The sequence below is a fragment of the Entamoeba histolytica genome, genomic scaffold (genome assembly GCF_000208925.1).
Source record: "Entamoeba histolytica HM-1:IMSS scf_1104750518777 genomic scaffold, whole genome shotgun sequence".
NCBI lineage: Eukaryota > Evosea > Mastigamoebida > Endamoebidae > Entamoeba > Entamoeba histolytica.
In genome coordinates this window covers 28359-42116 of record NW_001914929.1, presented here as the reverse complement: position 1 = coordinate 42116, position 13758 = coordinate 28359, and the positions used below count along the sequence as shown (strand labels likewise).

Genomic DNA, 13758 nt, shown 5'->3' with positions numbered 1-13758 from the left:
TTCTCAATTCATACAAATAGTAGACAATAAAACAAAAGAGTAATCTAAGTATTATATAATTTGAATTACAATAACAGAGATATTATCAACACTTCCATTAATAAAAGCATTATTTCTTATTGTAGCAGCTATTTGGTCTGGAGATAATGGTTGTGATAAGATTATTTCCATTTCACTATCTCTATTCTTATGAATTATCTTCTATAAAAAAAAGAAATAATCACAATTAAATTGAGAAAAAATAAAACAAACGATAGTGAATCAGTTACTCCATCAGTTACAATCACAATATATTTCATTGAAAGAGAATGAATTGATATATCAGGTTTATAAGTTAATGGTGGTTGTAGAAGTTTATCTCCAAGAGAACGAGAAAGATTTATTTGACCATTAACACGATCAACCCCTTTAATGTTTATTACTTTTCCACCTGATGCAATGATTCGTTCTTTTTCAAATGTAGCAGAATGATTTTGTGTCATTCTAGTCAAATGACCATTTTCATAAAAATAAATAGGTGAGTCACCAACATGAGCTAAAACAACATCATCTGAACGAATAATACAAATAGATGCTGTTGTTCCACTGATTGTTTGTGATGAAATATTATTATGAATTGATTCAAATATTTGTGGTAATTGATGTTCACAATCTTTTGGATTTAAACAATTAAATTCATTTTTCATTGATATTAAACAATATCTTGCAGCTTCTTCTCCATTATGTCCATCAAAAATCCCAATTATATCAATATTTGGAAATAATTCACCTAATACATTTGCAGTATCTTGCATACGATCATTTTTACCAATTGTTTGAGAAATACCAATTTCATATCGTTTTGATGGTTGATATTCATGTTTCTAACAAATATGAATTTTGTTTTGAATGATTTTTAACGATAAAACAAACAATTAATTCAATGTCTTGAATCCCATCAAAATTATCTCCTCTTCCACTTGATCCAATTTCAACACTTCCATTGGTGTCTAATAAGTATGTTATAGAACAAGGAGGTAATACTGCTTGACAATTAAATACAACTTCATTATTAGAACTTATAACAGGCTTTTCTGTTGCATAAAAAGCAGCTTTTCTTGATCGTTTTTTTCTCTCTGTTGTGGCAATACCATTCATTCCAGTCAGACACAAATGAAAAAAGTGAAAACTTTAAATGGGTCATTTATAAAGAGGAAATATTCTAAGATTTTATTTTTCTTTAAACAGAAACTATTATTTTTGTGTATTTATTTCCTTATTATTGTTTGTGTTATTTAATTTGTGTTATTCAAAATAACATCTCTTTTCGTTCAACGTTATCAACAACACAGAAGTTCTTTGGAAATGTCATCTTTATTTGTAAATTGTAATATTTGTTATACAACACACATACGTTTAGCTGAATAAGTCAATAATGAAAACATCAAAAAAATGAAAGAAAATAAAAAAACAAATTATCATAACAAAGCTTTCTTTTTCTTATTCATTTTCATATAAATCTATTCATTATAATATTTGTTCAATCTTTATAGAACGTTGCTATTGTTTGGTACTTACTTTTATTGTTGTGTTTGTTGGTTTGTATGATGTAATTCTTATTTGTTTAATTTGGTTGGAATTCTGTTATTTGATGTTGGTTAATCTACGTTGTGTCACAATCATGTCATTAAACACAAGAATAAAACTAATAAACAAGAAGATAGAAGAGGTAGAATAGAAAAAAAACAGAAAAAGTCTAAAAACATTAAAATAATCTAAAGAATTGAAACATGGAAAATCATAATGAAAAGACACACTAAGAATACAAAACTACACATGAAGTATAAAGAAGAGAAAGAAGAAATAGAAAGAAGCAAGAAGAATAGAAAGTTAAGAAAGAATAAAAACAAAATAACAAGAAATGAAGAGAAATAAAATTACCATTCACTTATTTTTATCTTTTTGTATTTTCTTCTTTTAAAACAAAAAACTAAAAAAGTAAAAAAATAAAAGAGAAAAAACAAAACGAAAACAAATGGAGAATATCTTGAATGTGAATATTCCTTTCGATGTCTCATTATTGGATAAAGTCATTAACACAGCCATTCAAACAAGAGACATTGAAGAAATGAAGAAAGCACAGATGATATTACTTGAATTTATCAATAGGAATGATACATACTTAAAAGTTCCAGGGATAATGGAAGTAAGTCAAAGTATAATAACAAAAATCTATGCAATGGATATTTTAAAGAGAAAATTAGAGTATGGATGGAATAGTATAGGAGAAGAAACTAAGAAAGGAATAAAAGAATACATTAATGAACAAATAAATAAGGTGTGTAACGAAGAAGCATATGGATTGATAAATAAAATGAATGAAATTATTGTAATATTTATTATGAAAGAATGGGATACAAAATGGTTTACATTCAGTGAAGATATTATTAGAAATGGATTTATCAATGAAAAGAAATGTAAAAATTCAATTGATATATTTGAAATATTGAGTGAAGAAATTGAGAAAGAAACAAGAATAACTGGAAGAAGAATTGATATTGGAGAACATAGAAAGAAAATTATTGAATATTTGATGAAAGTAAGTGAATGTAGTGAGAACAATGAAATGGTTGAACATAGTCTCAAAACGGTACAAGAGTATATCAAAATGATGACAGAAGAAGAAAAGAAAGAAATGAGAATGATGGAGCGAATTATTAATATTATGCAAAGAAGAATAAATGAGAATATTGAGAAAGAAGGAAATGAATGTATATATAATTTAATTGAAGGAACTAAAGAAGGCAATGAGATGATATGGTATTTTATGAAGTACATTAGAGAAAGTAACAAAATAAACCAAATAAAGGAAAGAAGTTTTAGAATTGAAGGTAAAATTAATATAATGAAAGAAGTAATGATTATTACTAAGTTAATAAAATGTAGTGATCTTATGAAAAGAAGAACAGACATAGAGGATGGAATTAATTATTTAATAAATTGTATGAAAATAGAGGATAAAGAAATTTATTATAATATCATTGATGGGATTGAATTTTATTTGAGAAAGAATAATGAAACAATAAATAAACGAGAAGAAAAATATCATTTGATTATTGGCAAAGAAATCATTAAACGCCATGAAGAAAATAAAGAAGCAATAGATGTAATTGAAAAAGGAATGAAAAGAAAGAGAAAGGTAGAAGATATATTAAGTTTAATTAATGAATGTACAGAAAGAATTATTAATTATATCTTTAGTATTGAACCAATGTATATAGAGAAAATGATTGATGAAATAATCCAAAGTAATAACAGTACAGAAATCAAGTCAATGAGTTATTATGTTTCACAAACAATGAATAAATATGATATTGAAATTAGAAGAATTATCTTTGTTAAGATAAATGATATTTTAATGGATAAAATAGACAAAGAGAAAAATAAAACAAATAGAATTAAACTTTTTGAAGGGATTCTTGAAATAATTGATGGTAGTTATGAAGTGATGATGAAAAGTAATGAAATGTTAAAAATTATAATTAAAAAAATGGAAGAAATTATCATTAGTGAAGAAGGAGAAATTAGAAAGAAAGTGATACTTAGTTTAAAACAATTACATGATAATTGTGGAATAGTTTATTATAAAATGGGGATTATTAGTTGTATGAATTTTGAGAGAATTGAAGGAATAATAAAAATATTAAATGAAGAAGAACAAGAAGAAATATATGAAAGTCTTGGAATTATTTCAAAATATCTTCCAATAGAAAGGGTGAAAGAATATGGAGAATTAGTTATTGGAAAGATAGTAAAAAATATTAAACGAAATATAAAAAGATTAATGAGTGAAGAAGTTTTTAATGAAAAAGAAGTAATAGAATGTATTGAAAGAATAAAATGGTATTTTAAAGGAGGAAATACAACTAATAAAGAATATATGAAAGAAAATGTTGATAATTTAATGACTATTTATAAAAAGATTAACCAAATACTTAAAGAGAAGAATGAAGAGAATATTAGTAGAAGAAGTTTCATTGAAATAATAAACAGAATTAATGAAATACTTATTATTTATATTAAAATAATAACAAATCAAGAAAGAAGAAAATTTATTGAAGAATATAATGGAATAATTATAGAAGGATATTGTATAAGAAACAAAGAAGAACGAGATAGTACAGTAATTTGGATATATTATCATCTTATTAATGAACTTGAAGAAGAAAGTAAAAAACAAATAAGTGTATATTATCATTATATCATTGAAAAGACTATTGAAGTTATACAAAGAGATATTATTAGTTATCCAGATATAAGAGAAGCATTATTTTCATTCATTAGAATTGTTATTGAATATTGTTCAGAGATGATTTGTGAGTCTAATCCACAAGACATGTTTTATTTAATCGACTTAATCAATTGGGGAAATCAACATCATAACAGACATGTTAATGAAGAGAGTAGTGAGGCATTAAATATTCTACTAACAAAGTCATTCATTATGAGAAATGTTAATTTAATGGGAGTTATTAAAGAAAAATATAATTCAATAGTTATTGGATTAATCAACGCAAGTGCTGAATGTGTATTTAATAAAAAAGGTGTGATTGAAAATATTAGAAGAATGATAATTATTGATGAAAATGTGTGTGTTTGTATTCTTAAAGAAATGATTAACAAAGGAAGAGGGTGTGATGAGAAAATAATAAGAAGAATTGAGAATATTGTTTGGTCAAAACAAAATAAAGAAGAATTTGTACATCAATGGAAACAGTTATTAGTCGAATTAAATTGTAGAGGATGAACAAAAGATAAATGAAAGTTATTATGTATTTAGTTTGAGATAAAGAATGAATATTTTTATGAATAACAAATGTCATCTTGGTTTGTTATAAATAATTTGTTTTATTTTGACAGATATTAAAATATCATATCTTTCACTATTTTTTTTCATCAAACAAATGCATCTAATTGTTTTGTAATCACATATGGATAATAAATGAGAGTAATGGCAATGACTCTTATTTCTCATAGAAGCACTAAGTAAATTGAGAATTATTCCTATAACCATTTCAATATCATAAATATTATACATTGTGTAGATAATACTCATTATTATACTTGAGTAGTTACATGAAAATTGAAACAACTAACAATTCTGAAACACAGCATAAAATAATTCAATTCAGATTAACATGAGACTCAAATATCTGATATGTTAATAACATGTATATTCAAATATTTAACAAATTTAGTATTTAAGAATTGTTGTATTAAAAAAATCTATAAACATTGCTGTAAGATTTAATAGCTTTAAAATACAATAACAGGATATTCAATTCAATTAAACCTAAAGAATGAAATGAAAAATAAATAGAGTTGATATTCCTACTTTTAATAATTTGATTATGTCAAACTTGAAAAAAAAACAAAGGCAATAGAAATAATAATTGAGGTAGAAGAGAAGAAACAAGTGTTAACAGATAAATCAAATGATATGATGAATGAATCACAATGTTTGAAAAAAAGTCTCATCACCTATTTCTAATTAATTGTATATTTGTATCAAGAGAGTTAGAGAGATACTACTGTGATATTGTTAGTGTTTGTTTTCATGAACAACATTGTTTAATTCAAATTATATTTGTCATATTATGTAATATTTGGTAAATGAAATAAGAAGAAAAAAAAATCCCTATAATAATGATATTCAATTATTGGGCATGTGCATATTTTTGTGTATAATCACGAGCATTACTTTTAGCTTGTGCAGGATTAGACAACCATAAATTATTAACTTCTAAGTTCAATGGATCTTCTAAATTGGGATTAGCTAGTAATTGTTGGATTGTTTGTAAAACAGATGAGATTTGCATTGCACATACCCATCCTTGAGGTTTTAAGGTATCTAAACAAATCTTTCCAAAAAATGAAATATTAGGGTGATAGACTTTAGTAGCAAATTTGATTACTGGTGGGCTGTATGGATAATTTTCTGGAAGAAATACATCTAATGCAAATTTACCTCCTTCATATGGAGTGTCTGGTGGTCCATCAATAATTGCTTTCCAATAATCTAAGTTATTTTCATCAATAGTTACTTTAATTCCAGAAGGTGGGTTTGTTAATATGTTTTTTGTCTCTTGGGCAATTCTTCTTTGTCTCATTCTGTTTGATGACATTTTTCTTTGCTATGTTTTTACAGTTCTAGTTACTCGTCATTTATTCATTTCTCTCAATTTCTTATTTTTTATTATATTTTTCTATCTTTTTTTTCTTTATTAATTATAATTTTACATCACTAATTCTCATCTCTTATTGTATAGTACATTAACTTATAACACATTTAAATGACCAACTACTGTGTTTTATATGTTGTGAATTAATTCTGATAAATAAAAAACATGAAAATTTCATTTATTGTATTGTGTTAAATTCAACAATATTCATTTTAAAAGAGATGGTGTTATGTTTGCTAATACTACTATTGGTTCAGTAATTCTAAAGACATTGTAGAGTCAATGAACAAAAAGAGGTGACTTTGTTTATTATGAAAGTATGAAAGACTCCTAATATTACTTATTAACATTTGACTTACTTATTGTCTCTAATAATTCTTTATTAATTACAAAGTAGTTTTCAGAATAAAGATGTCAATTCACATAGACTATCATTAGTTTTTATTCTAATTATTGGAATAATCTAATAAAATTCTTGTTCTACAATAATAAATGAGATTAAAAAAAACAACACCATATTGTTTACAACCAACCACATATTTATTAGTTTATAAATAACCTTTTTTATTTGTTAGTTATATGATATCTATATCGTTTTTTATTTTTATATCTTTAAAGTAGACTTTAATTCATAATTTACATTGATTGTTCTTATTCAGTTAAAATGTACCTTGATTCTATTTAATGAATAAATATTGTTTTAAGAATTAGATATAATGTTTATTGATAAAGTATTACATAACATAATATAAAATAGTAGATTCTAAAGGTAAATTGGAAAATAAATAAGTATTATCCAAATATAAATTAGTCTCAATTCAATAATCATCAAAGTACAATGAGTCATAACCATATTCGTAAATCTTCTCATAATTGATGTATAATATAATTATTCAAAATAATAATTCAAACAACAGAATGAATGAATAAAAAATGATGTATTTATTCAATTACTTAAAGAGTTTAAATATGAAATTTATATTGTGGCTATTTGTCTCTGTCTTTTCATTTCATCTATTTCTTGTATCATTCTGCTTCTTTTAAACTCTTCTCAGGAGGAAGTGCATTTAATGTTATATCAGATAGATATAATAGATTCAACAATTGACATTATCACAAACGTCACAATCAAAGTTCTTGAAATGTTTATTATCATCTCTGAAATTTTTCTTGAAACACCATCAGTCTTTTCATCTAAAATATATCTCATATATTTTTGGTCTTTATGCAAAGGACTAATTGTAATACTTACTATTATTTTATGTCTTCCATCATTACAAACATGTGTTCTTTTAACCTCAATGGAAAGAATATCCCATTTTTATTTATCAACTATGATATTATTATTATCCATTGATATTGATGGGATGACTTATTTAAAACTCTCAATGTCTGTTATTGCATTGATTGACCTCTGGGACTGTATTCAAGTAACAACATCCTCTCAACATTTTATTGACTTATTTGAAGAGTTATCATTCAGTGAGGATGAAATAAATTATCACTTTAATTTTCCTGTAATTAAACATAACTCAACCACAAAATATCATTACAATGAATGTCCAATTTGTATGGAACCTTTTAGTGAAAATGAGTCAATGAAACTTCTCCCATGTAAACATTATTTTCACTGTATCTGTATTGATGAGTGGATTCGTTGCCATTCATTTTGTCCCCTTTGTAAAGTTTCTTTTCACCTCAACCCTCTTAAAAAAAATAAACAAATCTAATTCTTTTTAAATGTTTTTCTGGAGTTTCTTTCTTAAGAAAAGGAGTGTAATTGGGTTTAAAAAACTAATTCTGTGCAATTATTACCTTAGTTTTTGATTAAACAAGAATTAATTGTTCTTCCTATTGAAAAAAATATAAAACTAAAAATAGAAAGATTAAAAATAAATCAAAAATAATAATAAGAATATTTATAAGAATAGAAAATGGTTTGTTCATTTTTATATCCTAAACTAAATTAAAATTAAAAATAGGTTCATGATTTGACTTTTCGCAGTAACAATGCTAGAGAAAAAACCAAGAAAAAATCGGGAAAAAAAAGATATAATCAAAAGAAACTATGTGAAAATGAAAAAAATTATCTTTTATCATATTATATGTCTCTGACCAAGACAAACCTAGTGGTTATTTGGCTTTTATTTATTGTACATTTTATTGAATATAGTTATAGTCAACCTATTTCTATTTCAATATGTGGAGATGGTATAGTTGATATTTTTGATGAAGAATGTGATTCCACAGAACATTGTACGAATTGTTATTGTGATAAAGGATATATGAGTGTTAATAGTCTGTGTGTTCCAAAATGTGATATTGAAGGATGTATTAATGGTTGCATTAGTCCAAATGAATGTAGCACTTGTCAACAACCAGCTTATCAATGGGATTGTCATAGTTGTGGAGATGGATATTATATGGAAGGATTTATGAAATGTATTTTATTAAATCGAAGTGAGTTATATACTTGTGATAAAATGCTTAAAGATAATTCATTAATGACTATAAAAGACATTCAATTAAGTTCATTATTATTAAATAATGTACGTGAATATACACTTTATTTAAAAGATTTTAAATTAACCATAGACCATTGTTATTTAACATTTGACCCAAGCTCACCTTATGTAAAAGGAATTTGGATTGAACTAGATGTTATTGATGAAGGGTATTATGTAATTGAAACTGAAAGAGAATACACAACACCAATTATTGAATATATTACAGTTCAACAAAATAGCTATGGATTTGATTCAATTATTACAATCGAAAAAGAATGTTTCACAATTAATTCAACTGGGACTGCTTCATGTGAAGGTAATAATAATGATATAAATGATTATATTTTATCTGCTTCTTTAATGAAATACTTTACAGTTGGAAAATATTATCTTCATGTCTTTGGAAATTATGGGGTTGTACCAACTGAAGACTTAAAATTATATGTTCGAAAAATTAACCATCCTTGTTCCTCAAGATTTACACAGTTATTTTGGAATGATATTATCTCTTCTAATTACACAACAATGGTTTCTACAGTTGACTCTATCTACAGTACATCATCTTGTTCTACTCAATTAGAAAAAGGAAAATGGTTTTTCATAAAAGGGTCAGATAAAACAATAAAGATTTCAACGTGTAATAATTCTCAAGACCTTGATAGTTTCATTCATCTTGTTCAAGTTTCAAAAACAAATGATGATTTTACTAATGTTAGATGTGATGAAAAAGGAAGCATTTGTCTAGAATATAGTGACCGTGGATGTGGAATTAATTCTCGACTTATTCATCAATTAAGTTCAGACTATGATTATTTTATCTTTGTTTCTTCAACAAAACGAAGTTTATTTCAAGTAGAATTTTCTACTACATGTCCCTATGATTGTTTAAATGGAGTATGTTCTGTGTCTAAAGGAGGTTGTGTTTGTAATGAAGGATATGCTGAAAAGGATGGAGTTTGTACAAAATGTGGAAATGGAATAGTTGATGTTGGTGAAGAATGTGATCCTTCAAATAATATTACTAAAGAATATTATTGTTCTGAAGAAACTTGTATGTGTAGTTTTGGATATGTTCCAGTAACGATTAATGGAATAACTAAGTGTGCAATTTCAACTTGTGGAAATGAACAAATAGATGAATATGAAGAATGTGATGGTGGAAATGGATGTGATCATTGTCATTGTATTAATGGATATACTCCTTATGCTCAAGCAAGATTAAATTGTCTTTTACCTTCATGTGGAAATGGAAGAATTGACTCGGGAGAAGAGTGTGATGGAGGGGATGGTTGTATTGAATGTGAATGTCAACCTGGATGGTATTCTAATGGACATACTGAATGTAAAAAATATTCAGAAGGAGGATTATTATTAATGGTTTGTATTCCAGGTATAATAGTATATGAATTAATGTTAATAATTTTATTAATTATCTTCCTTATTCAGTATCATATATTGAATGATAAAATTATATTTGAACAAAAAGAATCATCACATCTATTTTATGATTTAATAATACCATATGATAAAACATATTGTTATCCGATAACTCTTAGAAATGAATATTTTAATATTCAACCACAACACATTGATTTTATTAGTGAAGATATTTGTCCTGAAGTAGATCAAATTGCTAAACGAGAATGTATTGTTACTAACTTTTCAAATGAAACAATGAATTTCATTTTTCATGGAAAACAAGAACCAAAATATGAAATAATTTTTGTTCCATGCAGAGGTATTGTAAAATCAAATGACTCAGTTACAGTTCAAATTCAAATTTGTGTTCATTGTACAACTACAATTCATGAAAGTATAAAGGTTACTGTAGGATTTTCACATTTTAAAAGGGTATTTAAAGAATATCTTTCTCATCAACATATTAGTACTAGTAAATCTGACAAATCAAATAAGTCACAACGTTCTGGACGTTCTTCAGTATCTAGTTTATCTAATCAAAACTCCACTTCTTCAGAAGAAGTAATAACAAACCTTAATAAAGCAAAACAATTTTCAGTTGAACTATCATTAGACGCTCGAAGTAAATTATCAACAAAACTAGATGAAGATGAAATTCATACCTTTCAACCACCTATAGGTGAAGGAACGTTTGGTGTTGTTTTTAAAGGAGAATGGAGAAAAATAGATGTTGCTGTAAAATGTGTTAAAACTGATTTTGATTCTATAGATGACTTAATACCTTCTATACTTGAAGAAGTAAAATTATTAGAACAATTACGTTCACCTTGCATTATTTCATTTATAGGATATTGTATCACAAAAGAATCTATTTGTTTAGTTATGGAATATTGTCCACTAGGCTCATTAAAGAAATATCTTCAATCAAATCCATCAACTAATTTCCTTAAATTACGTTTTTGTCAAGACATTGCTCGTGGAATGTTATATCTTCATGAAAACGATATTATTCATAGAGATTTAAAACCAGATAATGTATTAGTAATAAGTAGTAACCCTAACGATGAAGTTGTATGTAAAGTAACAGACTTTGGAACATCAAAAATTCTTATTGATAAATCTGGATTAGGTAAAGATATTAAAGACATTGGTACACCAATGTATATGGCTCCAGAAATTCATACATTAGGAGTATTAAATAAGAAAGTTGATGTATTTTCTTATGCAATTTGTTTATTAGAAATTTGGTTAGGAAGAAGTCCTTATAATCCAGTTAAATTTCCTGATGCAGAAAGTATATTGTCATTTGTTTCATCAGGACAACGACTAGAAATTCCACAAAATTGTCCATATAAGAAAATTATTAAAAGTTGTTGGCGCAATCGTTCTTCTAAACGTCCATCATTTAATGAAATTGAAAAAGAATTAACAGTAATTCTTTATAGTGAAAAAGATAAAAAAACATTTAACACTCAACAAACAACTGAAAACAATCTTTTTCAAGACACTACTGCTTTTAGAACAATGGTACAAATTCAAGGTATAGAAAGTGAAGTAATAGAAGATTTACGCTCAAAAACAATTATGTAAATTAATTATTCTTTTTTTATTTTCGTTTTATATAACAATTTTATAGGGTTTAATAAAATGAGATTTGAAAAAGGAAAAAACCTACTATTAACTTCATTATACTCTCAAGAAGATGTCAACCAACAATAATAACCCAATGAATCCTAATCGTGTGATACCTAAAGGAATTAATAACCCAAGGTCTAAAGCTAAAATCAATAGATTAAAAATGTATCGAACAAAAGCTAGACATGATGAAAATGGAAAAGTGTTATGGCAAGAATACCAATCAAACGAAAAACCTGAAGCACGTATTCAACCAGATAGAAGATGGTTTGGTAATGTTCATAGTATTGGACAAAAAGAATTAGATAATTTTAGAGAAAAATTAACAGAAACTGTCCAAGACCCATCACAAGTTTTATTAAAAGCACAAAAAGTACCATGGAATTTATTAGAAATTAAAGACAAAGAATTTAAGGGAAATGTTTTGGAAGCAGAACCATTTCAAACTGTTTTTGGTAAAAATTCACAACGAAAAAAACCTAAATTACCTGCTTTAGAAGAAAAAGAATTTCTTGAAAAAGCAAAACAACGACAAGAATCATATGATATTGAAAAAGATCGTAATATTAAAGGTGAAGCAGATTTTATTACTAAAATGACAAGAGAAAAATTATATGAAAAAGGACAATCAAAAAGAATTTGGGGAGAGTTATGGAAAGTAGTTGATTCATCTGATGTTGTTATTGAAGTTCTTGATGCTCGTGATCCAATGGGAACACGTTCTAAACATGTTGAAGAACATATTAAAAAACATATGAAACATAAACATATTGTATTAGTTTTAAATAAATGTGATTTAGTACCAACATGGGCTACTGCTAGATGGGTTAAAGTTCTTTCAAAAGAATTTCCTACAATTGCTTTTCATGCTTCAATGGAAAATCCATTTGGAAGAGGAAGTTTAATGAGTTTATTAAGACAATATGCTAATTTGATGGTTGAAGGAGATAGACAAATTTCTGTTGGATTTATTGGATATCCTAATAGTGGAAAATCATCTGTAATTAATACATTAAGATCACAAAAAGTTTGTAAAGTTGCTCCTGTTGCTGGTGAAACTAAAGTATGGCAATATATTACTTTACTTAAAAATATTTATTTAATTGATTGTCCTGGTGTTGTTTATCCATCAGGAGATACAGAAAGTGAAGTAATTTTAAAAGGAGTTGTTAGAATTGAAAATGTTTCAGATCCAGAACATCATATTCAACCAATTCTTGATCGTGTTAAACCTGATTATATTAGAAAAATGTATGATGTAAAACAATGGGAAGATGCAGAAGATTTTCTAAGTCAATTAGCTAAAAAGAGAGGAAAATTATTAAGAGGAGGTGAACCTGATTGTCACATTGTTGCAAAAATGGTATTATATGATTTTCAAAGAGGAAGACTACCATATTTTGTTACTCCACCACTACCAGAAAAGAATGATACAATAGATACTGATTATAATGAAGTATTAAAATTAGAAAAACAACAATTTAATCAATTAAAAACAGAAATGGAATTTAATGAAGAAGATATGGGAATTAAAGATGAAATCAAAGAAGAAGAAAATGATATTGAACAAAGTGTTCATGAAGACCAAAAAAATATAGAAGAAATAGAAGTTGATGGAAAAGGTATTGATTCTAAAGAAGGTAATGATCTAGAAGAAAATGAAGATGATGTTTATGTTAGTGATGATGAAGCAGTAATGGAGAATGAAGAAATGTTATTACAAAAGAGAAAAGAACGTTTTGAAGCAATGAAAGGATTATCAAAGAAATCAAGACAAAAAAGAAAACAAGAATTAAAACAAGAAAGAAAAAAAGGAGCTAATTCAAAAAAACCAAAAAAAGAAAAACCAGTCCGAGTAACTCGTTCCAGGAAACATCAAGGAGTGCCTAAAGCTATATTTTGATTGAAAATGATTGAAATTTAATAAAAAAATTGTTTTTTTTTAAATAAAAGGAAAAAAATATAAAAAGAGTAAA

General features: G+C 26.0%; 6 protein-coding genes across 6 annotated transcripts; 4 read left to right on the top strand and 2 right to left on the bottom strand.

Moving 5' to 3' along the window:
- Positions 1-51: 51 nt before the first annotated feature.
- EHI_164420 (protein phosphatase domain-containing protein) lies at positions 52-1137 on the bottom strand (the record flags this gene model as incomplete). The annotated part of the gene is made up of 3 exons (XM_649339.2): positions 52-181; positions 253-863; positions 913-1137. The coding sequence occupies 3 exons, from the start codon at positions 1135-1137 to the stop codon at positions 52-54; spliced, it is 966 nt and encodes a 321-aa protein (XP_654431.2).
- Positions 1138-2014: 877 nt separating this feature from the next.
- EHI_164410 (uncharacterized protein) lies at positions 2015-4786 on the top strand (the record flags this gene model as incomplete). Its single annotated transcript, XM_649301.2, has 1 exon — positions 2015-4786. The coding sequence occupies one exon, from the start codon at positions 2015-2017 to the stop codon at positions 4784-4786; it is 2772 nt and encodes a 923-aa protein (XP_654393.2).
- A 910-nt stretch (positions 4787-5696) lies between these two features.
- Positions 5697-6149, bottom strand: EHI_164400 (ubiquitin-conjugating enzyme family protein; the record flags this gene model as incomplete). Its single annotated transcript, XM_643586.1, has 1 exon — positions 5697-6149. The coding sequence occupies one exon, from the start codon at positions 6147-6149 to the stop codon at positions 5697-5699; it is 453 nt and encodes a 150-aa protein (XP_648678.1).
- Positions 6150-7291: 1142 nt separating this feature from the next.
- Positions 7292-7951, top strand: EHI_164390 (zinc finger domain containing protein; the record flags this gene model as incomplete). The annotated part of the gene is made up of 1 exon (XM_643585.1): positions 7292-7951. The coding sequence occupies one exon, from the start codon at positions 7292-7294 to the stop codon at positions 7949-7951; it is 660 nt and encodes a 219-aa protein (XP_648677.1).
- A 375-nt stretch (positions 7952-8326) lies between these two features.
- EHI_164380 (protein kinase domain containing protein) lies at positions 8327-11737 on the top strand (the record flags this gene model as incomplete). Its single annotated transcript, XM_643584.1, has 1 exon — positions 8327-11737. One exon carries the CDS (start codon positions 8327-8329, stop codon positions 11735-11737), a length of 3411 nt encoding a protein of 1136 aa, XP_648676.1.
- A 112-nt stretch (positions 11738-11849) lies between these two features.
- EHI_164370 (putative GTPase) lies at positions 11850-13685 on the top strand (the record flags this gene model as incomplete). The annotated part of the gene is made up of 1 exon (XM_643583.1): positions 11850-13685. The coding sequence occupies one exon, from the start codon at positions 11850-11852 to the stop codon at positions 13683-13685; it is 1836 nt and encodes a 611-aa protein (XP_648675.1).
- Positions 13686-13758: the final 73 nt, after the last annotated feature.